The sequence below is a fragment of the Eulemur rufifrons genome, chromosome 29 (genome assembly GCF_041146395.1).
Source record: "Eulemur rufifrons isolate Redbay chromosome 29, OSU_ERuf_1, whole genome shotgun sequence".
In the NCBI taxonomy this organism is placed as follows: domain Eukaryota; kingdom Metazoa; phylum Chordata; class Mammalia; order Primates; family Lemuridae; genus Eulemur; species Eulemur rufifrons.
Genome location: NC_091011.1, coordinates 29,531,122 through 29,554,085, shown reverse-complemented (window position 1 = coordinate 29,554,085; position 22,964 = coordinate 29,531,122). Strand labels below are relative to the sequence as shown.

Below are 22,964 nucleotides of genomic sequence, written 5' to 3'. Positions count from 1 at the left end.
CAAAAAATTTGCTGTATGAACACAGTAAGAACGAAACATCCCACTCCTTCCTGATGGATCTAAGTCTCCTTGACACGGAGAAGCATCCTTGCTTTCCAACCCAGGTGCAGAGCTATGGATAAGGGGTTCCTAAACACAACATTCCATAGGAACTTTGTAGTTTCTAAGACAACAGGATTCTGGGTCCACTTTGAAGTCCTGATCAGATGCTGACCCCATTATACACAGCCTGGCTTTGTTTTGAGCCCATCAAAATAGTGCTTCATTTAAATTTCACCTAAACTCTACCCTTCCTCCAAATCACTATAATAACTTTATCTTTTCCTTTGGTGAGATAGCCCCACGGTATATCTATTGTGCAATCTCTCTCACTGCAACAAGCCAATAAGCCTGACTTTGTCAGACTATAACTTTGTCTCTAAAGGCCTTAGGCTGATTGGGCTGGACAAAATCAAAGCGAAAGCTGTGGCCCAAACTGTTCACTCTGCAGTTCATGATCATGAAGCACACATAATTACGTGTCACATAGGACAGAAAAAGTTAATTAGTTGGTTTCAGGAACACAATTTTAGCCATCATAGAGAAGCGTTCATGAGACAAGAAAACCTTCATCAACTAATCGAAAGTTATACACTCCGTAAATAGCCACTGGGTTAGCCAACTAGAGAAAGATCCACCAGTATAAAGTTGGGCAAATATCTTCCCATTCTCTCCTCATTGTTGATTATGCCCAGTTCCATTGTCCCCCAAATTGGAAGAAATATTTTAACACTGAATCATTGATGGTTATTGGAGAATGACATCAACATTCAGAGACTAACCATTCTTTGTAGTGTTGCCATGAAAGGGAAAAAATACATAAACAAACAAATGAATAAACTCTTTGACCAACTTGGGGGAAAAAAGGAATCAATTTCCCAGAAAAGATTACTATGTTTAAATAACTCCCTACTGAGATTTGTTAGAACATACTTCTTCCACAGATATTTAGCTCTTTAGTCATATAAAATTAAAAAGTCACAGGAATTTAATCCCCAGACAAAACTTCTTTAGAAAGAACAGTAAATATTACCTTAAACTCTGACAACCATTCCTCCACAACCCCTTTCTCTGAAGTGAACATCTTTCCACATCTGTTCTAAACCTTCAACCTGAAAATTAACATAGAAAAATGTTAAAATTTTGAACACATTTTCTTTATAGTCAGATTACTGTGGATAGGTATAATTCTACAAAATTAAGTTACTTATTTGTAAAATTAAAGTAGTTTCAAACATAAATTACTACATTCATTTCAAATCCAATGTGTACAAACAAGCTTTAAGATGTAAGAATTCTGACAAATGTATAAATATCATAACATGAAACTGGCTCTACAATTTTCATTCAGCTTTCAGCAATGCCAGCTGCAAAACATATTGGATATTTTTCCCTCGTTCTGATTCAATAATTTCAAAAAGATCATTTATCTTAAGAAAATTACAGAAAATAATTTCAAAATTGTGAAAACATAAAAAGACGTGCATCTAAAATTGACTTTATTAAAAGTATTAAAGTAATTTAATTTGCTTATATTTCAGTTCTTTACAACAGTAACTATCAAGGCAAGCCATTTGGTTTTTTGAGACATTAATATTCATTTTTTAAAAAGTAAAAGTGACAATATTCAAAATAATGACCATATTCAACAATAGTTATTTAGAAGATTGGGATTTACTTAAGTATAAATAAGAAAAAAAATAAGCTAAAGGGAATGCAAACCAGTTTTATCTCAAACAAAATTTTGGTTAAAGTACAATGTATTTTTCTTTACCTATCCAGATGTATGGGATTAGGTTTTGAGACTATTTTCTAAGGGAAAACTTTAGCTCATCTGTATTTCTTAATCTCCTAAATTCAGGCATAAATCCTGCATTAGGCTTCTTAATTTTCATCAAAATAATAATGTAATAGAAACTATCTTATTTTTTAGAATAAAAAGAATTCCCCATCTTATCCTTTGATAAACCAGACTATCAGAAAACCACATATTTATACTATGTTATTGATTTTATAGAACTGTCTGTTCAGATAAACTGGCTTTGGAATTACATTTATTCCCCTTAAAAACTAACAGAGGAGAAAATTCACATGTTCAGTTTTCAGTACTAGGAAAAACTCTCCTTTAGAGTAATTTGATTATTTTTATATTATGGGTACTGTGAGTTTCATAACTGATTCTCTTTGCTTTGATTCCAATAAAATTAGGAGCCAAAGTTTCTGCCCTAACTCTGTACACAAAAAAGCAGGCCTACCTTAATCTTATTTATTGCTTTATTTTATATTCTTACCTTAGTTTCTTTCTACCTGTATCTACTTGGTTTTATCCTATTATGCAAATTTGTGGAACAAAGTAAATATAAATGCACATAAGTTTTCTTTTGTGTACATTCCACTGTTTATCTAATAAATTAAGACAGAAAGTTTTCACAAATAGAACCACACTACATCAAGTTACATAGAATTGGGGAGATAAATTTTTACAAAAATTCAAAATAATTATCTTGTTAAAATTAAGGTTAATTTTTAAAAGATTAAAAGGAATCAGGAACTATATGCAAAGGACAAAGAATAGTCAAGGGCAATCTTGAAGAACAACAGAGCTGGAGGACTTGGACTTTCAGATGTCAAGGCTTAGTATAAAACCAAAAACTACAGTGATTAAGCCAGTGTAGTACTGTTAGAAGGGTAGAAAAACAAGGCAATGGAACAGAATAGAGTGGCCAGAAACAGACCTACACGTATATGGTCACCTAATTTATGACAAAAGTGACACTGCAATTCAGTGAAAAAAGGATAGTCTTTATAATAAATGGGGCTAGGTCAATTGTGTAACTACATGGGGAGGAAAAAAAAGAACCATGACCCCCTAACTTACAGAGCATCAAAAAACAGTTCTGGCTGGATCATAGATTTAATTGTGAACAGTAAAACATAAAGCTTTTAGAAAAAAACATAAGAAAGTACTTTCATAACCTTAGGGTAGGCAAAGGTTTCTAAAACAAGAGGCACAAAAGCACAAAATCATAAGGGGGAAAAAGGATAAATTGGACTTCATTAAAAATAAGAACTTCTATTCACCAAAATATACCACTAGGAGAATGAAAAGGCAAAGCCATAGAGTAGGAGAAGATATTTGCAATTCATATATACAAAAGTCACATATCCAGAACATATAAAGAACTCTTATAAATTATTAAGAAAAAGGCAGACAAACCTGTAGGAAAAACCAGACCATCACTTATCCAAATGAATTCTTAACACATGAAGGGTGTTCAACTTTGTCATCAGGGAAATGAAATACACCATACACACACACTCAACTATGGCTAAAATGAAAGACAGATCATACCAAGTGTTGAGAAAGAAACAGAACAATCAATATTCAGATACAGCTAGTGTGAATGCAAATTGGTACAATATCTAGGAAAACTCTTTGGCAATATCCTCTAAACTTGAACACATACATACTCTATATATCCAGCAATTCTACTGATAAAAACATACTCAACACAAATGTGGATATATATTTTCTGACAGATATGCTCAGGAATGTTCACAGAAGCAGTTTTTTTAAATAACCAAAAACTAGAAACAAAGCAAATTGTTCAGCAAGAATAGAATGAATAAATTATGGTATATGTACCATACTTGGAATTCTATACAACAAAATATAACTTTGATGAACAAACTATATCAGTGTCACAATGTTGAGTAAAAGAAAGCAGACAAAAGAGTACTTACTATATAATTATATTTATATAAACTTCAAGAACAGGAAAAACTAATTGTGTTACAAGTTGGGATAATGATTGCCCTTGAGGGTTATCTCGTGGGTTCTGGTAATATTCTGCTTCTTGATCTAAGTTCTGGTTACACAGGTGGGTACATTTGGTAAAAAATTACCAGGCCGAACACTCATCATTTGTGTATTTTTCTGTGTGTATGCTATACATTAGTAATACCAGTCAGCCCCAAGCCTCTTATCTTCCATTTGATAGAGATCAAACAGCTATCCTCATTGTAGAGCTGAGCTCACATGAACTCACTGGTTTAGCATGCGTGCAAGCTCAGAGTAAAACCCTCCCTCCCTATACTTCTTTGTCTCCTTCTGCAGAACTCAAAAGCGAGTCTGAGAAATGTCTCCCTACCCTGAAACTTTCACAGTCTCCCCACCACTGTCTGCTGTCCACCAGGACTAAAGTCATTATTCCCTTCATCTCGGTTTACGTCAGACACCACAAGAAGCTACAGACTCCCAGGTTACACTCATCTCCCACACACTAATCTTCATAACTCTTTGCACATCCTCTGTTTTGCTCCCATCTCCCATCCCATCCTAATTCTGGAAGGAGGAGATACTTCCACCGTGCCCTCTGGAATTAACAGTCTATTGCCAGCAAAATCCTCTACATCAACAGTTCTTCGAATGTTGCTTTCTTCTTTTTGGAAGACACTGTTTTCCCTGCATGCAACCTTCTCAAAGGCTGACTCTTTTTCCTCATGTAGCCCTGGAAGAAACCCCTGAGCCTAAAGTAAAGTAGGTGTGTTCCTTCCTCCTTATTACCACTCCAGATCATTCTCCCTCTCTCCCCTAGAGCCATCCACCCTAAGCTGCTCAGAAACTCTGTCACTGCCATTTATCAATCAATCCACCCTACACGTTTGCCCTGCTCCATCCCTTCATTTCTAGATTGTCTGAGCTCCTGACTCACTTTTTCAAACTACTCCTGCTTAAATTCTTGATTTTTTTCTTACACTCTATAATTCTTAATTCCTAGAACTCTCCTCCAACAATATTGTCTTCCCCTCTGCCTCAGCTACTCAATCCTATGATCATAACCTAAACAAGCTGTTCTCAAACTTTTGGTCAGGGCCACTTTACACTGTTAAATATTGAGCTGACCTGAAACACTCAATGGCCAAAGCTAGAACAATTTGAGCAACAAAACAAATAATTTAGTATTGAATTATAACCCAAAGTATAAAATAAATATACATGAGGCCATACTGATATGAATAAATTATTAAATAAATAATAGAATAAGAAACAAATCTTCCTCACAGAAGAATTCCCAATAATAGATGTAGATATTCTCCCTTCCAGGGAGAATATCTACTGAGGGTAAGCTGGACATCCTATTATAATTCACTCTTAAAAAGGAGAGTATGTAAAGGGGGAAATAGTAATTATATAGTGGAGAAACCTGGCAAACACTGCCCTGAACAAGGTTAACATCAGTAATGATGTCATGTGAATATCATGTACCACCTGATATGACGTGATAAAAAGGGCACTTTACTTCTGTGGTATTCTTTCCAAGACTCATAAACCCAGTATATTCATGAGAAAAACATCAGAAGAAACTCAATTTGAAGGATGCTCTACAAAGTATCTGTTATTCCTCAAAATTGACAAGATCATGAAAATCAAGAAAGACTGAGAAACTCTCATAGACCATAGGACACCAAGATGAAATGACAACTAAATGTAATTTGTCTCCTGGATTGAATCCTGGATCAGAAAAAGGACAATAATGAAAAAACCAGAGAGATCCTAATAAAGTCTGGAATTTAGTCAATAATAATGTAATAATAATGACAAATGTACAATTATAATGTAAGATGACAACATTAAGGGAGATAAACTGGGGTATCCAGGTATTCTTTATACTATCTTTGCATCTTTTCTGTAAATCTAAAATTGAGACAAAAAATTATTTTTTTATTTTTTTAAACATCTCGCTGGTAGACAATAAAAAAATTATTTTAAAAAATTATTGAGGCCCCCAAAAGAGCTTTTTATTTATATAAGTTAATATCTATCTATATTTCTTATGCCATAAGATTGTGAGAATTGAAAAATTCAAATGGCATTCGTATAGTTTTAAATTAGCAAATCAAGCTAGTTCCTGGAGGACATTATGCTAAGTGAAATAAGCCAGGCACACAAAAAATAAAATAAGCCAGGCACAGAAAGGCAAATATTACATTATCTCATTTATATGTGGACTCTAAAAATGTCAAACTCAGAGAAGCAAAGAGTAGAATAGAGGTTGCCAGGGGCTGGGGGATGGGGAGATGTTGGTCAAAGTGTACATACAAAGTTTCAGTTAGAAGGATGAATAAGTTCTGGAGATATAATATATAGCACTGTAACCACAGTTAATAACAAGTAAATTTAAGAAAATAGATCTTTTTTTTTTTTTTAATTTTTTTTTTTTTGAGACAGAGTCTCACTTTGTTGCCCAGGCTAGAGTGAGTGCCGTGGCGTCAGCCTAGCTCACAGCAACCTCAAACTCCTGGGCTCAAGCGATCCTCCTGCCTCAGCCTCCCAAGTAGCTGGGACTACAGGCATGCGCCACTATGCCCGGCTAATTTTTCTATATATATATTTTTAGTTGTCCATATAATTTCTTTCTATTTTTAGTAGAGACGGGGTCTCCCTCTTGCTCAGGCTGGTCTCGAACTCCTGACCTTGAGCGATCCACCCGCCTCGGCCTCCCAGAGTGCTAGGATTATAGGCGTGAGCCACCACGCCCAGCCGAAAATAGATCTTAAATACTCTCATCACAAAGATAAGTATGTGAGTTGATCTGTTAATTAGCATGATTTCATCATTTCAGAATGTACAAATATATTAAAACATGTTGTACACGGTAAACATATATTTTTTTTATTTGTCAATTATACTGAATAGAGCTTAAAAAACCAAATCTACATATATTAAAACTTACAAAATTCTTTCAAGCCATAAGTTTCTTTTATCTTCATAAAAGGAAGTATATCTTAAGAAGAGAAAATATATAAACATTAAAAATGGTCCCTGAAATATTAATACACTATAAGGAAAAGGGGACAATGGAATCCTATAAAGTATAGAATAAGTATTTAAAGAAATAGAATATGAAAAGCCAACTGTATTTGCTAGTTGTTATCAGCTTTTCTTTATCCTTATCACATATAGTAACATTGTGAAAAATTCTGCTGGGCACAGTGGCTCACACCTATAATCCTAGCACTCTGGGAGGCCAAGGCAGGAGGATCCCTTGAGCTCAGGGGTTCAAGACCAGCCTGAGCAAGAGCAAGACCCGGTCTCTGCTAAAAATAGAAAAATTAGCCTGGCGTTGTGGCTTGTGCCTGCAGTTCCAGCTACTTGGGAGGCTGAGGCAGGAGGATTGCCTGAGCCCAGGAGTTAGAGGTTGCTGTGAGCTATGATGACACCACTGCACTTTACCCGGGGCAACAAAGAGAGAGTCTGTCTCAAAAAAAAAAAAAAAAAAATTCTTTCCATTAGTCCTGGGCTCCAAAATTAGTAGTAGTCATGACTAAAGGTATGACTAAAGACTAGGTAGGGCAAAAAGCAAAGTGGGAAAGTGACCACAAGATAGAGAAAATGATTTAAAAACTGTTTCTCTCTACCAGCAAGCAGCAAGAGGCTCTCTACAGTTGCTAACCCACCCTGATGTTTCATATCCAATATGTAACCTATTAACATTTATGGCAAAGTCTTGATTACATAACTCTGCAGGTTTTACAAACCTAATTAGATGTCCCAAGTAATATTCAAAATATACGCTCACATTTTTAAAAACTTTATTATTCTCAAAGGTAAAAGGAACAAAATTAAAATAGATGTCTCCAGCTGTGTAACTAACATCCTATTTTTCTCAAACATGTTCCAAAGCAGAATATTTAAAATTATATTAGAAAGCTTGCTAGGGTCTATACAGTACTTCATGAGAAGGATTAGTCAGTATAAAATTAACTTTTTATATTTCCAATATGTAATAAAATCTTTCTAAATCTAATGTCTTATTCTTCAATCCCCACTTATATTCTTATGTCAATCCTAACAATGATTACAAAATGTCATCTTTTAAGTGTTGTCAACAAAGACATAACATCATAATTTTTTTTTTTTTTTTTTTTTTTGACAGGATCTCGCTCTGTTGCCTGGGCTAAAGTACAGTGGCATTATTACAGCTCACTGCAGCCTCAAACTCCTGGGCTTAAACAATCCTCCTGCCTCAGCTTTCCGAGCAGCTAGCACTACAGGCATGTTCCACCATGCCCGACTAATGTTTCTAGTTTTTGTAGAGATGGTGATGGGGAGTCTCACTATGTTGCTCAGGCTAGTCTCGAACTTCTGGCATCCAGAGATCCTCCCACTTTGGCCTCCCAAAGTGCTGGGATTACAGGTGTGAGCCACTGTGCCTGACCCCTATAATTGTTTTATAAAAAAGAATATAAGAGAACAAATATATTTATAACTTTCACTGTAAAACCAAAAATTCCCTTATTCCTACTATTATTTCACATTATTCCCTTCATCATTATTAGCTATAAACTACTATAAAAATTTTTATAACCATTTGCTTTATATGTCATTATGAAAATCAAGTTTCTATAAATTTATAGAACCAAATTTCTATAAATGGATTGTGACACATCATGAAGTTTTAAACTTCTCTCCTATGCAATGAGGCCATCGCCACAGTTATATTAAGCACCACTAGAAGATTATCAAGAATTCTTACATGAATTTCAAGAAAGGAGAGCAGAAGGAAATATTTAGATTATGTTACAGAATAAAATTAAGTTAATCTTGGGATTTTACTGCTTAGAACTGACCAGTTGACAGAATAGTCCTGTGAAGGAGTAGAGTATCTGTGCTATTGCTTGAAAAAAAGTGTTGCTGATGTCTCACTGCCTACTTGTGTCATCAAGGGAATAAAGCTACCTCTCAAGGCACAGGGAGAAGGAATATACACTAATTTATAGGGCCAGTAACAGAGGTGTGGAAAGTCTTTCCAAAGGCCCATTACTTAGGCCTATTTTCCCCATAAATCATTAAACAAGTGTCTGGTTATCAAGAGTAGAGCACAGGTTTTTACTCAAGAAAATGTTTGTTGACTAAAGTGTCTTCTGCCTAGCTCAAGGACAAATGTTGGTATACCAATGTGCTGTGGCAACAAGGCCAATGTGTTTCTGTTGGAAAAGCTAGGACAATGAGAAAAAAGATAACAATCCTTCTTCCCATTTCCCATTTCCATCTTCTTATTCTTCTCAAATCCTCCAGGACTTCAGAAGAATATTTTGTCCAGGGAAAGGATATCTGATTTGAACTCTAATAAGAGAAGTTAGAAAGAAATATTTTTCAACAAACACATGGACCAAAAGAATACAGCAAACACAATGCTAGAAAATCTCTGAGGCCAACAGTTCCTGCCCTTAGATTTCTAAAAGATTCTTTGCAAATATTCTCCCTTTCATTTTTTTTTTTTTAAATGGAAACAGTTGTGTTCCAATAAAACTTTTATTTACAAAGACAGAGGTAGATTGGATTGACTCTTAGGACATAGTTTGCCAATCCCTAATCTAGAGCAGTGTTTTCTAGACTGTGTGTCATAAGCCATTAGTACATCATAAATTTAATTTAGTAAGATGCAATTGGCATCTAGAAAATATTGGAGTATAGCACATGAAGGCCTAAGTATTGAGTTTTAAAAATGGTTTCAGTTATATATACATACACACATAAGTACATAATGTATGTTCAGGGTCATGATATAAAACATATTTCTTATGTGGATTGTGGCCAAAAAAATTGAGTAGCACTAATTTAGAGAACAGGTGTTGAGAGTCAGATGGTATAGATGATAAAAAATAAAAATATACAGAAATATCGATTCAGTGTTAGCTATTCTTTTTAAGCTAGTCAAATTTAGCAGTGGGAGGTTGTATACCAACTTTAGTGACTCTAATGTCAATAAGTTCTGATAACCCACTACCACTGGACCAGCCCAATGCTAGCTATTAGTAGAACAAAAGCAGTTGGGAGCAGTGGTTCATGCCTGGGATCCCAGGACTTTGGGATGCTAAGGCAGGAGGACAGCTTGTGGCCAGGAGTTCGAGACCAGTCTGGGCAACACAGTAAGGCTGTTTCTACAAAAAATTAAAAAAAAAAAAAAAAATTAGCCAGGCATGGTGGTGGCACACACCTGTAGTCCTAGGTACTTGGGAGGCCTAGGCAGGAGGATCACTTGAGCCCAGGAGTTTGAGGTTGCAGTGAGCTATGATGCCACTATTGTACTTCGTTGCATTCTAGCCTGGGCAACAGAGTGAGACCCTGTCTCAAAAAAGATGTTCTTAAGGAATTTTTCCTATTTTAGGGGAAGGCAGGTTTTATTTAACATAGAAATGGTAGAATAAAAGGAACTACCATTTCTGAATTATGTCTGTCTCTTAGAGGGAAAGACCAATTCATATGTTTGAAAGTGGTGACAAAATGCATACTCCTCCCCAATCCATATGGAATCTATGAGTTACTGTAAGTCTCTATAGATCAATTATAAACCAGCATTAAGGAGCAATGGTGGGAACAGGTGGATGGCTGGGGTTGGCATGAGCCTTTACTATTGTTTTCACAAATCCAGGGTGGTCAGAATGGTAGAGGCAATGCAGGCCCCATTAAGAGGAGGGTTGGAATACATGGGACAGACCAAGATCTTCAACTGTGACTCCACCCTTTTGGCTTCATCCGCGTCTTTGCAGATCACAGTGAAGGCTCCCACACACTCACCGTATAAGCTTATGTTCTTGACATATGATTGGCAGAGACAAACATAATGCCCTGTTCAATGAAGTGGCGCACAGCCCAGGCATCCTTGTTACCATCACTGCTGGCAAAGCCTTGGCAGGCCATGTCAAAGAATGCAAAGAGATTCTTTCTTTCTTTCTTTTTTTTTTTTTTGAGGCAGAGTCCTGCTCTGTCACCCTGGCTAGAGTGCCGTGGCATCAGCCTAGCTCACAGCAACCTCAAACTCCTAGGCTCAAGCAATCCTTCTGCCTCAGCCTCCCGAGTAGCTGGGGCTACAGGCATGCGCCACCATGCCCAGCTAATTTTTTCTATATATTTTTGGTTGTCCAGCTAATTTCTTTCTATTTTTAGTAGAGTCAGAGTCTCACTCTTGCTCAGGCTGGTCTCGAACTCCTGAGCTCAAACGATCCACCCACCTCAGCCTCCCAGAGTGCTACTAGGATTACAGTTGTGAGCCACCGCGCCCGGCCCAAAGAGATTCTTTTTCTTCACCACTGCTGCTGTTTCCTTCCACTGCTCAGGATGAGGGTCCATTCCTGTGGACACAGGTGTGGAGAAGAACACTTTGCTCTGGCAAAGATTTTTTATGTTCAATCGAGATGTCTTTCTGCCCGAACCATCCTGGGGAAATCACACACCCATCTTCAGGGATGCTGGCATGCAGCTACAAGGTTATCGATACTATGACCCCAAGACTTGTGGCTTTGACTTAACAGGTGCTATGGAGGACATTTCAAAAATACCCTTTTCTTTTTTGAGCTAGCTTTCAAATACCCTTGACTAAGGTCATGTGCAATTTATGGACAAATTAGATTTATTTTAAATAAGAGCAGCCAAAATGGTGAGATTGCTGGGAACCATGGCACTGAGATGAACATTTCTTGTTGACATTAACATAACATATGCCTCAGTGGTTCAACATTTTTTAAAAATTTTTTTCAAATAAAAATTGTATAACATAATTTTAAAGTTTAAAATTGTGTTAGTAATTGCAGGCAAAGTTCAGTCCAGATAGTACAAGCATAAATAACATATAGTAAGTAAGCATCTAATAAATATTTTTTGAATAGAGGAATAAATATCACCCTTTATAATGTCTGTCAAATTTACCATCTGCTCTCCACCTCCACAGCAACACCCTGAGTCTGGGCCTTTATTGCCTCTGCATGTGCTGTTCACACAGCCTTCCTGCTCCTGGTTTCTTCCCTTCTCCAGTGCACTATGCACACTGCTGCCACGCTTCCTGAAACACCACTTTTCTCCTGAACCTACCACCACACCAGATCTACCAGATCTTCCACATCAAACTCTTTCTGTAACATAGCCATAATTTACCTATCCAAATCTTATTTTTCACTATTCTCCAAAATACACCATGCCATTCCAACCTTGATGTCTTTGCCTATGCTTCTCCTCTCTACCTTATCTTCTTTATACTCCTCAGATTTTTACAATCTACTCTGGAAAAATTCAGGGCTTATGTTGATGAAGTATATGGGTTCGCAAGGTGAGCTGCCAGCAGAGAACTATGGCACTGCACCTGTGAGTCACACACAACAGCATCATCTCAGTTATTTTAAAGATTGATTGATTTTCTAAACTTGGCTTAGAAAAATCTCTTATTAGAATTTTATAAGAATTCTAAAGAGTTCACAATATAAGTTATGCCTTTCATTAAATACAAAAAGATCACAAATAAATTATTTTAAATTTAATATTGGGTAAAAATCCACAAGAGCAATTTATTGGCTGAATAAGGTTTTCCAAAATGTTTGTACCATCTTTTATAAAATATACTTAAAGTATTTACTAAATGATTCAAGTATTATCTCAGTAAACAAAAGGCCAGTAAGCTCTGATAACTAAGACACAAATTGTAAAATTTATGTTGACAGATTTTAAGAGATCAGTGTAAAAATTTTGATGTAAAAATGACATCCATAGCATTTATTGACATGATTGTTGCATCCATAATTGATAATGCATGGTCAGTAGCATAGTGATTAGGAATGCTTTTTACATATTCCCTAGAAGAGAATATCAAGTTGACAAATTTGTAATTCATCCCCTGTCCAGCTCATACAATTTATCCATATGGTACGCTGGGCAGGGCCAGAGTGAGAACAAAGGAACAGGAGGAGTCAAAAACAGACATAGAATGGGAGGTCATCTTAATGGCAACTCACTCAATATTTTTATATATGCAAAAAGTCAATATTACTATATATTCAAATTGCAACATTAATAATTCAACAAGCCCTTGAGTGCCTACTGAGTATAATGCAAAGTGATTCTATTAGTATTACTTTGCACTATTATATTAGCAAAAGAATATTAAAATGTGGTCTGTGTCTTTAAGGAGACTGTAATCCAAATGGCAAAGGAAGATACAGGAATAGATGTGAGGAAAAATGAAACAAGGTAGCAGCTTACATTTTCTAGAGAAATAATCACAACTGTAATCATGACAAAATTATCAGAAATACACAAAATCAGCAATAAAGAGTTTAAAACAAGGGTTCTGCTTACTACACAACTACAAAAAATTATGAAATTTCCATCAAGAAAGAAAATAAAACATACAAACAAAAAAATCTGAACACTTGGGTAAAATATTAATCTCCCATCTCTGCTAATAGTTTTCTTTAGTGGAGATTTTTAAAAATTGCTACACTTAAATCTTTTCTACATAATTAAAAAGTGCGCATCCTTCTCACTGTTGCTATCCCACTCTTCAAAAGAAAACACAATTGTATATTATTTCAAACTTTTTTCTATACATATACTATATAATCAGCAGTTGTGAAAACTCTTTACTCTTAAAAATTATTCAGAACACCAAAGAAATTTTGTCTATGGTGGTTATATTCACTAATATTTATCATATTTGAAATTGTTAATAAAAATTTTAAATACTTATTCATTTAAAAATAACAATAAATCCATTACATGTCAACATAAATAACATATTTTTATTAAAAATAAGTTTCTTAAATAAGAAAATTAGTGAGAAGAGTGGCACTGTCTTACATTTTTGCAATTTTTTTAATGTCTTGGCTTAATACAACACAGCTAGAGCCTCGTAACTGCTTATGTATTCAAACTAATATGATAGTTTTGTTTTGGCTGAGCAGATACATCTCAACCAAAACAAATATATCTGCTCAACCAAACAGAGATATATATATATACATACAAATATATATATATACACACACACACATAGTTCATTTGTGTTTGATTTTTCTACCAAAAAAAAAAAAAATGGAATCACACTCCACCAAAACTTGATGTTTCACCTAATATATTATGGACCATTTTTTTCATGTATGGTAGACTATTACTATTATATTTATAGCCCTCAACAAATGACCTCTCCTGTTATTTACGCCTTTGTATAGTCCTCTGCCACATCAATGTTGGGCTTGGCAAAGTGAAATGTTTCCACCAATGGACCTCAACAAGCATAATGCAAGGAGAGGCTTAATAAGGACTTGCACCTAGGGCATGTCCTCCTGAAATACTCCTTAGAAGGCAGCCACCCTGCTAAAAGAACTGAGGGATAGACATCTGGATGAGAAGCCACATGGAGGAGACCTTGGAGGATGAGAAGAATTTTGTGAAAATTTAATTATTTGACAAAATTTAAAGGTTTTTTTTTAATAAAAGGATTTAACAGAGCCTTTAATGTGCTAAATTTGTATTATGAATCTCTAAGAAAGGTGTTTAGAATGAAATATTTTCCCAAGTGTATTTGACCATGGTATCCTTTGCTGTCCAAACACAACTGGCATCATTGGGAATACAAGCTGGAAAGTGCTTAGTGTGACCAAATGTGTCATACACAGCAATGATGCAAGTCCATGGATAATGTTGTGATGACTAACATTCTTCAAGCACTTATGTTTTTGGCACTGTGCTAAGTGCTTTATAGGAATTTTCATTTAATCTTCACAGCCCTCCTATGTGGTAAATTAACATCATCTCCATATCACAAAAAGGAAAGCTAACACTTAAAAAAATAACTTGCCCAAGGTCACACACTACAGTAGTAGTTGAGCTAGGGTTAGAATCCATGCAGCCCAATTCCAGAGTCCCCATTCTAATCACCATTCGTGTTATCATCAATCCCTACCCTTGGTACATAAACAGTTCAAAGCTTATGCCCTGCTTCATGAATAATTTATTCTTTTACTCTTTCCTGCTTCCTAATATTTTCATTCTGAAATAAATTGGTAGGGGAAAGTAAATTATACAGGTGACTGTTTGGCAGCCAGGTTGAGAACTATAGTGTCATAGAAAGAACATGGTAGGGTACTGGAGAGAAAGTCTTCAGTTCACAGCTAGACCCAGCTCTGCCACTTGTTAGCAGGTGATTTTGAGAAAATCCTTGGTTCCAATATTTTTCTCAATTGGAAAGAAGGAAAAGAAAAGAGATGAGAAAGTATATCTCTGCTATACCACAGTGCCTAAATACCATACCTGTAACAAGGATGCTCCAAAAATGTAAGGCTGTGACCGAAATTTAAATGCCAAAATTAGACCAAAATTCTTACTTGCCCATAAGTCAGAGTTTTTGTTTGTTTGTTTCACTTTGCTTTCTGGCAAACACACTTTAGTTCTCTAGTTAATTTAGTTTACCCTACTTTCAGAACTCTGGCAAACTGCCTCCAAATGATGAAAAAACAAGTGCTTTACTTTTATGTTCAAAATTCTCTTTTTTAGCAAACTATCTCAAAACACTATAAGAGAATTGATTAAACACTATCTGACATATATCTCAATTTAAAAATAAGAAGAAATGAATGATAAAAAAAGTATGTATATTTAGTTTATGGCCAAAGCAGATAATAAAAAACGCTAAAAATATCTGTGGCAACTCAGTAGGACTGGTTGATCATGAGAGGGTACAGTAACTATCAAAGCATGAGCTAAAGACAAACTGTTTTGCCTTAGACTATAACACAGGCATAATAACATGACTAAGATAATGCACAAGTAATTAGCTCAAATTAACATCATATTAAAAAGTATTACATTTAGTCCTCCCCTTCCATTTTCTACTTTGAAAAAGCAACCAAGTCTATTAGCAGAGGCTCTTGAGCTCCTAAGAATATAAATATCCTATAAACATTTTCTCCTTTCCAAACCAAATAAATTCAATTGAACTAAAGAATTAGCCAGCTGCTTGCCATTGGCTGTATTGGGAAAGGTGAAGGAGGAGGCAAATAGTTATTACTTTCTCCATTAAGCTTTCCAAATTTATCTCTCCTATGTCTTGCCTGAGGAATTGTATAAATTTTTAAGGTTTTGACATTGGGCTTGGCAAACTATTCCTTGAGAATAGGCAAATAAAGGGTATTTGAGGTTTTGCTACATCCAAGCATAAAAGCCATCTATATTAGTTCACTAGGGCTGCTGTAACAAAGTATCACAAACTGGTGGCTTAAACAACAGAAATTTATTTTGCCCCAGTTCCCCAGGTTAGAAGTCTTAGATCAAGATGTCAGGAGGGTTATTTGCATCTGAGAGCTGGACAAAATGATCTGTTCTAGGCCTTTCCCCTTGGCTTGTAGATAGCTGTGTTCTCCCTATGTCTTCACATTGTCTTCCCTCTGTGTCTGATCCAAATTTCCTGTTCTTACAAGGACACCAATCATACTGGATTAGGGCCCACCCTAATGACCTCATTTTAACTTAATTCCCTCTGAAGACCCTATTTCCAAATAAGGTTACATTCTGAGGTACTAGGGGTTAGAACTTCAACACGTGAATTTTGGGCTGGGTGTGGTGGTGGCTCACTCCTGTAATACCAGTGCTTTGGGAGGCCAAAGGCAGGAGGATCCCTTGAGCTCATGAGTTTGAGGCTATGCTGCACTCCAGCCTGGGAGACAGAGACCCTGTCTCTAAAAATAAAAATGTATGTATTTTGGCGTGGGCACAATTCAGCCCATAATACCACCAAAGCTGCAAAATAAACTATTATAGAATCCAGAAATTAATCTGGCTCTTCCTTTCTTGTACTAAAGGTGCTTAAATATCATCCATTTATTCATAAGTTGTTAAATGTCTACTATGTCCTACATGCCAGATTTACAAAGATGAATATAACATGGCAGCTGCCTTAAGGAATTCACAGTCTATTAGGGGAAACAAGTAAACCTAAAACATAGCAGAAATGAGTGTCCTTTAATCCTTTTTGAAATGAATCAAGTAAATCAGAGTATAAGCAATAATATAAAATAATAAAAATAATAAAACATGCTTTGAGGAAAATGAGGAGGAATGTAAAAGAAAGCCCAATGTAAACATTATCATTCAATCACATTGCTATCTATAATTCACCCCTCTCTCCTCTCTTTCTCCCAAACATAATATACAGAAATACACTTTCCAAAGCACAGCTATACTTGAATTCCTTTAAGCTTTTTGCATTCTAAGTACTTTCCTTGCTGCAATGTTGGAGACAAAGGAAGAAAGAAACGTTAAGAGAACCAAATTCCAATTAACTTGTGGGTCGATGTCTTAGGGTGAGTCACTGCCCTTTAATAAGTCGGAATGAGACTCTCCACCATTAATGAAGTCTGCCAATAGAGGCTCAGATTGTTAACAGAAAATGGTGGGGTGAAGAGGAGGGTGCAATGAGCAAATACAAGTGAACACAGATAATGGTGGTAATGTGTACTATTGGGCCATAATAACAAAAGCAACAGATCTTGACTATACAAAATTCTACTTGATTCTTCCCAATCAGAAACTCAGGGATCTTATTAAGTTGTTTTTCTTGGTTAAAAAGAAGTATAGTAACCAAAGCAGAAATAAACAGTTCCATAAGACCATCTTGATTCATATTGACTGGGTTAACAATTGTTTTAGCAGAAGCTGAATTATAAAATTATTTTTAAAATAAAGTTTTCAATAATAGTAAGTCTTATACTAGTATAACAAAATGTAACCTAAACGTTGCTTTGTAGCTGAATATGAGACTAAAATTAGCACCACAAAAATTTCTATCTTGGTTCCTCCCAAAGTACTTGAAAGTCCTATAAGAATGTTTAATCCCTAAAGTATTTTAAGCATTTCTTTTTCAATTATGCATTGTTTCTGAAGAAAAAGTTTATTACAGAAAACCAAACATCTGCTTGGACCCCTTCACCAATTAACTAATTCCTGATTACTGGAATCCAAATTCAGTTAATTACAGTGTATTACAATAAACTCTTTGGAGCTAGTATTATGACATGAGTATCTGCTCTGACTACATCTTGTGACAAGCTCAATATGATTTCCATGAAGAGGCTGGCCTTTCTGAGGTGCTACCTAAAACTGTGTAACATAACTGAAGTTCTCATAGTGAAAATAACAAGCTTTAGTCTTCTTTTTCTTTTCTTTTTTTTTTTTTAACCCCATCAGGATGTTGAAAAGTCTTAGTTTTCTTGACTTGTTTCTTCTTAGTCTGTCCTTCCTTTCCCCTCAATCTATTATTATCACAGTTTAAAAAAAAAGATCTTATCTCTAAATAATAGCAATTGTTAAACATTAGATATTAAAAATATGGTAGAGAAACTTATTAGAAGGATTCCATTTATTAAAACATTTTAAATAAAAAATATAATTAACACAAATTACAGCAAGCATAATATTAATAAAAATTTATCTTCTACTTCTTCTATAAGAAGAGGAATCACACTTTATATTCCTCTTACAAACCCCCACAGTGTTTTAACACAGCTCTATAAATAGAGGAAGCTACATGGCATAATGAAAAGAATGCTGACTTTAGAGTCCAAAAAACTCATGCTACTTTTCAGCAAGTTACGTTAACTTTCTAAGTTTCAGTTTCCTAAACTGTGAAAGGCAGGTGATAACATCTACCTTTCAGGGATGTTTTAGGGGTTAAAAACAATACAAATAAAGCATTGGCACACAATAGGTATTCAATAAATGACACTGCAAATTATCACTAATAAAAGACTTATTATCATTTGGACAACTGAGAACACATTTCAGGATAGGATCTTACAGTTCTGGAAAGAGGATGGCACCGAGAGGGAGGTTTCATCAGATTTTTTTTTTTTTTAGATTGAAGTCTCACCTTGTCCCCTGGGCTGGAGTACCATGGCACTAATAGCTCACTGCAGCCTCGAACTCCTGAGCTCAAGCAATCCTCCCCTCAGCCCCCCAAATAGCTAGAACTACAGGCACGTACCTCCACACACAGCTAATTTTTTAATTTTTTTAAGAGACAGGGTCTCTCTTAATATGTTGCCCAGGCTGGTCTTGAACTCCCGGCCTCAAGCGATCCTCCCACTACCTTGGTCTCCCAAAGTGCTAGGATTACAAGCGTGAGCCATGGTGGCCAGCTTCATCAGATTCTAGTATCTTCCAGTTACTTCCATATTTATTTATTCTTCAATGATTAACTTTCTGATTTAGTAGCCTAATCTGCCACTGCCTCCAATTGCTCAATTTATTCCTTAACCCATTTTATAGTATAAAATCAGTTATCATCGATTCTCATCATCTATTCTCTATAACCTTATAAATGACAAATCTATCAGCTCTTTCTCAAAGCTCATTCTTTTTCTCTAACCTGCAGCAAGCATCTTCCTTTCTGAAACTCTACTTCTTGAACTCACTGGCTTGAATATTCTGGTTCTATCACCCATGTAACCATTCTTTCAATTTTCTGTACTTCTCTAACAATCTATTTGATTTGCACATTTTTACCTTCCCTACTTGTTGATGCTTTCCCCTTACCCATCTCTAAAATAATTCTGCCTTCCTCTCCATTTCCCTTATCAGGACCCACTTGAAGTTTCATCATTTTTCAAAATAGTCTCTCCCTCTTCTTTTTTTCCCCCCCTCTCTTTTCTCTCTCTCTCTCTCTCTCTGTCTCTCTCTCTCTTTTTTTTTTTCTTCTTTTTTTTTCTTTTTAGAGAAGGAGTCTCACTCTGTTTGTTGCCCCGGCTAAAGTATAGTGGTATCATCATAACTCACTGCAACCTCAAAACTCCTGGGCTCATGCAATCCTCCTGCCTTAGTCTCCCAAGTGGCTAGGATTACAGGCATGAGCCACCACACGTGGCCGCTCCTTCTGAACTACTAAAGTGTGTACTGCTGTGGGGGCTGTTTGCCACTCTGCCCACCATTGTAACATCTATTGATTAACAAATCAGCAGGAACCTTGAAATTTAGATCAAAAGAGCATATATATATATATGTCTGGCAAGTTTGAAGAGGTCAGATTGGCAATATTTTATGCCCCCAAAGGAAGGAAGTGGGGAGTACAGTCTGCATGTGTTGATTAGAACCAAAACCCTAACTGATTTAATCAAATGTTAATTTGCTTTTTCTTTTTTTAGTTTTTCTCAAGGGAGGTGATAATTTACATTTAATAAGGGGAAAAAACAGAAGAGTTCAAAAAGAAAAATATAGAGTTCATAATTACTTGCCTAATCTAAGCACTGTTAAGGCTCACATTATTCTCTTAAATTTCCAAGCCTATACATCTCTCTATACAAGAGTAAATATAAATCTTCCAGTAGCTGAAACCTAAAATAATTTTCAGAGTACAGTTTAAGAACTCATATACAATGTTTTCATTAACTCAAGTGCAAATGACTGAATGAATTCTATGCATTGATATGCAAGACAACCAATATTCCTCAAATAATCAAAAGACTCTTTGTCCAAGAAAACACACACCAAACAAATATCGCTTAGCATTACTAGTAAAAGGCTACTCTGATGTGAGGCTCAACAACAAATATTTAAACTAAAATGGAAAATTGTGTTTCCAAAACTCGTTGATCTCTTATATGTGGTGCACTTAACATAACATTCTTTACAAGGTTGAAACTTGATTCAGGAATGCAAATTGATCTTGAATACCCAACATATTAAAATGTGAATTATATTAAGTACATTATACAAATATCAATTTTAAATTCTTCCACTCTATCCCACCTCACTCCAGGATGACCATATTTATTAAAATAGCAGAAGATATGATATCAACACAGATTAGATCAGTAATAATTATGATAGGGTTACCAAAATTTGACACTAATTGTGCAAAGAGGAAAAATACTTAATAAGATGCTCAAATGAAATGATTAAATTTACTTCTCAGTAATAGGGGTGAAGGAAGAGTCCTAATTAGGAAAAAACTAAGGTACTGATTAGAAAACATGGGCTATCACATCAGATAGAAATTGAGTTTAAGATCTGTATTCTACCACTAATTAGGTATTGATCTTGAACAAATATCTTAGCCTCTGAGTCTCAGTTTCTTTATCTGCAGAATAGAAATAATAATCCTTAACCTCATAAAGTTGTATAAGGATTAAATAAAATTAATTATGCAAAATACTCAGAAAGTACATCAGTACATATTAAGATCTCTATAAACTGCATTCAATCCAAAAAGACCTAGACATTTTTACAGCCAAACTATTTCAAACCTTCCAAGGAAGAGATTAATTGCCAGAGTACATAAAAAGATGGAAAGCTCTCTCATACACACACTCTCTTGCACGCTCTCTCTTTTTGTAAGGCTAGCACATTTAGAAACCAAAACCTGAAAAAGGTAACACAAAAGAAATACTAGAGATCAGTCTCATATAGCAAATCAAATATAACACTATTTTAAAGAGATATGCTATTATCAAGTTGCCTTTATCTCTAAGAGAGCAATTGTTTGGTGAAATCTACTAGGAAGTCTTTAATACAATTTATCATCCAAGAAGAAAACTCATATAATCATCTGAATGTACATTAAGAGGGCATATGATTAAAGGTAATATTTATCTCAGTTTCCCCAAAAAATAATAGAAAGTTATTTCCTTAACATGCCATAAATAAAAATTTTGAATGCACAATGATGAAACTCTAAAGGTGTTTTCATTTAAATGAGAAGCCAAGGATGCTCACTACTCACTACTATAATTTAACATTATTCTAGATGTTCTGATCAATGTAATAAAAAAATTAAATAAGGATTAAATGTGGGCAAGAAGACAAAATTATCATTATTTACAAATGCTATAACTATCACAAAACTCAATAAAAACTATTAGAATTAAGAGTTTCATAAGATGACCAATCAGAAAAAACAATATATGAAAATCACCAATATTTCTATTAATATGTTCTATCAGGTAGATATAATCCTCTTATAATATAGTGAAAAAAGATTCCATTCTCAGTAGGATCAGCAAATATGAAAAATACCCCTTTAGATATGAAGAAAACTCAAAACTACATCAATGTGGCATAAAAGATGACTTGAATAAATGATGATAACATTGTAGAGATATCACAACTATCTCTAGAAAACTAGTTTAGATATTGCAATGGGGTTCTTTTAGGATCTTAATAAACTACATTTAAGGTAATCTGAAAAAAGAAAGAAAATAAAAGGAAAAAAGAAAGAAATATATGAGAAATGCTAAAAATGTTTTGAAAAAGATAATGATAGGGATGCACACAACCATATAGTAAGATACATTAAAAAGTTACAATTGGCTAGGCATGGTGGATTATCTGTGTAATCCCAGTACCCTGGGAGGCCAAGGCAGGGGGATTGCTTGAGGCCAGGAGTTCAAGAACAGCCTGGGCAATGTATCAAGACTCCACCTCTACAAAAAATTTAAAAATTAGCTTGGTGGGGTGGTATGTACCTGTAGTTCCAGCTACTTAGAAGGCTGAGGCAGGAGGATCACTTCAGCCCAGGAATTCGAGCTTACAGTGAGCTATGATCAGGCCACTGTGCTCCAGTCTAGGTGACAGAGTGAGACCCTGTCTCTAAAAAAAAAAAAAAAAAAAAAAAGTGACAATAATTGGGACAGTTTGGAATTGCTGGAGCAAAACTAAACAACCCAACGAAACAGAAGAGAAAAAGTCATATACCTATGGATAGATAGATAGAGCATATACACATGATTTGGTACTTAAAACCTCTGGGAAAAGATAATTGTTCGATAAATAGTATTAAAATAATTGACTGTCCACTCTATATTAAAATACTACATTGCAAGCAGATTAAAAGTGTCAGTTTTAAAAAAAACTGAAATTAATATGAGAAAATAGAGATGAACAGTTACATAATTTGAGCATCAGAAAAGGCCTTTCTAAGCAGGCAGATATCATAAAAGAAAATTCTGATAGATTTAACCACATTAAAAATGCTAAAAATCTGTTTAAAAAGAAAAACATATCAAACACAAAATTAGGAAGTAAATGACAAACTGGGGAAATTATGTGCAATGTAACTTGACAAAAGCTTAATAGTTTTAGAAACAAAAGCTCTCAAATTCAG

The 22,964-nt window shown here is 35.1% G+C and overlaps 1 protein-coding gene across 2 annotated transcripts in view; it reads right to left on the bottom strand.

The window, feature by feature from the left end:
• HYCC1 (hyccin PI4KA lipid kinase complex subunit 1) overlaps nt 1-22,964 on the bottom strand; it is a 70,838-nt gene that overhangs the window by 42,271 nt on the left and 5,603 nt on the right. For both annotated transcript variants that reach the window (XM_069461249.1, XM_069461250.1), the window contains exon 2: nt 1,073-1,151. In XM_069461249.1, coding sequence (XP_069317350.1) covers nt 1,073-1,123 — 51 coding nt within the window. In that variant the 5' untranslated portion in view covers nt 1,124-1,151. The remainder of the gene's footprint in view (nt 1-1,072; nt 1,152-22,964) is intronic.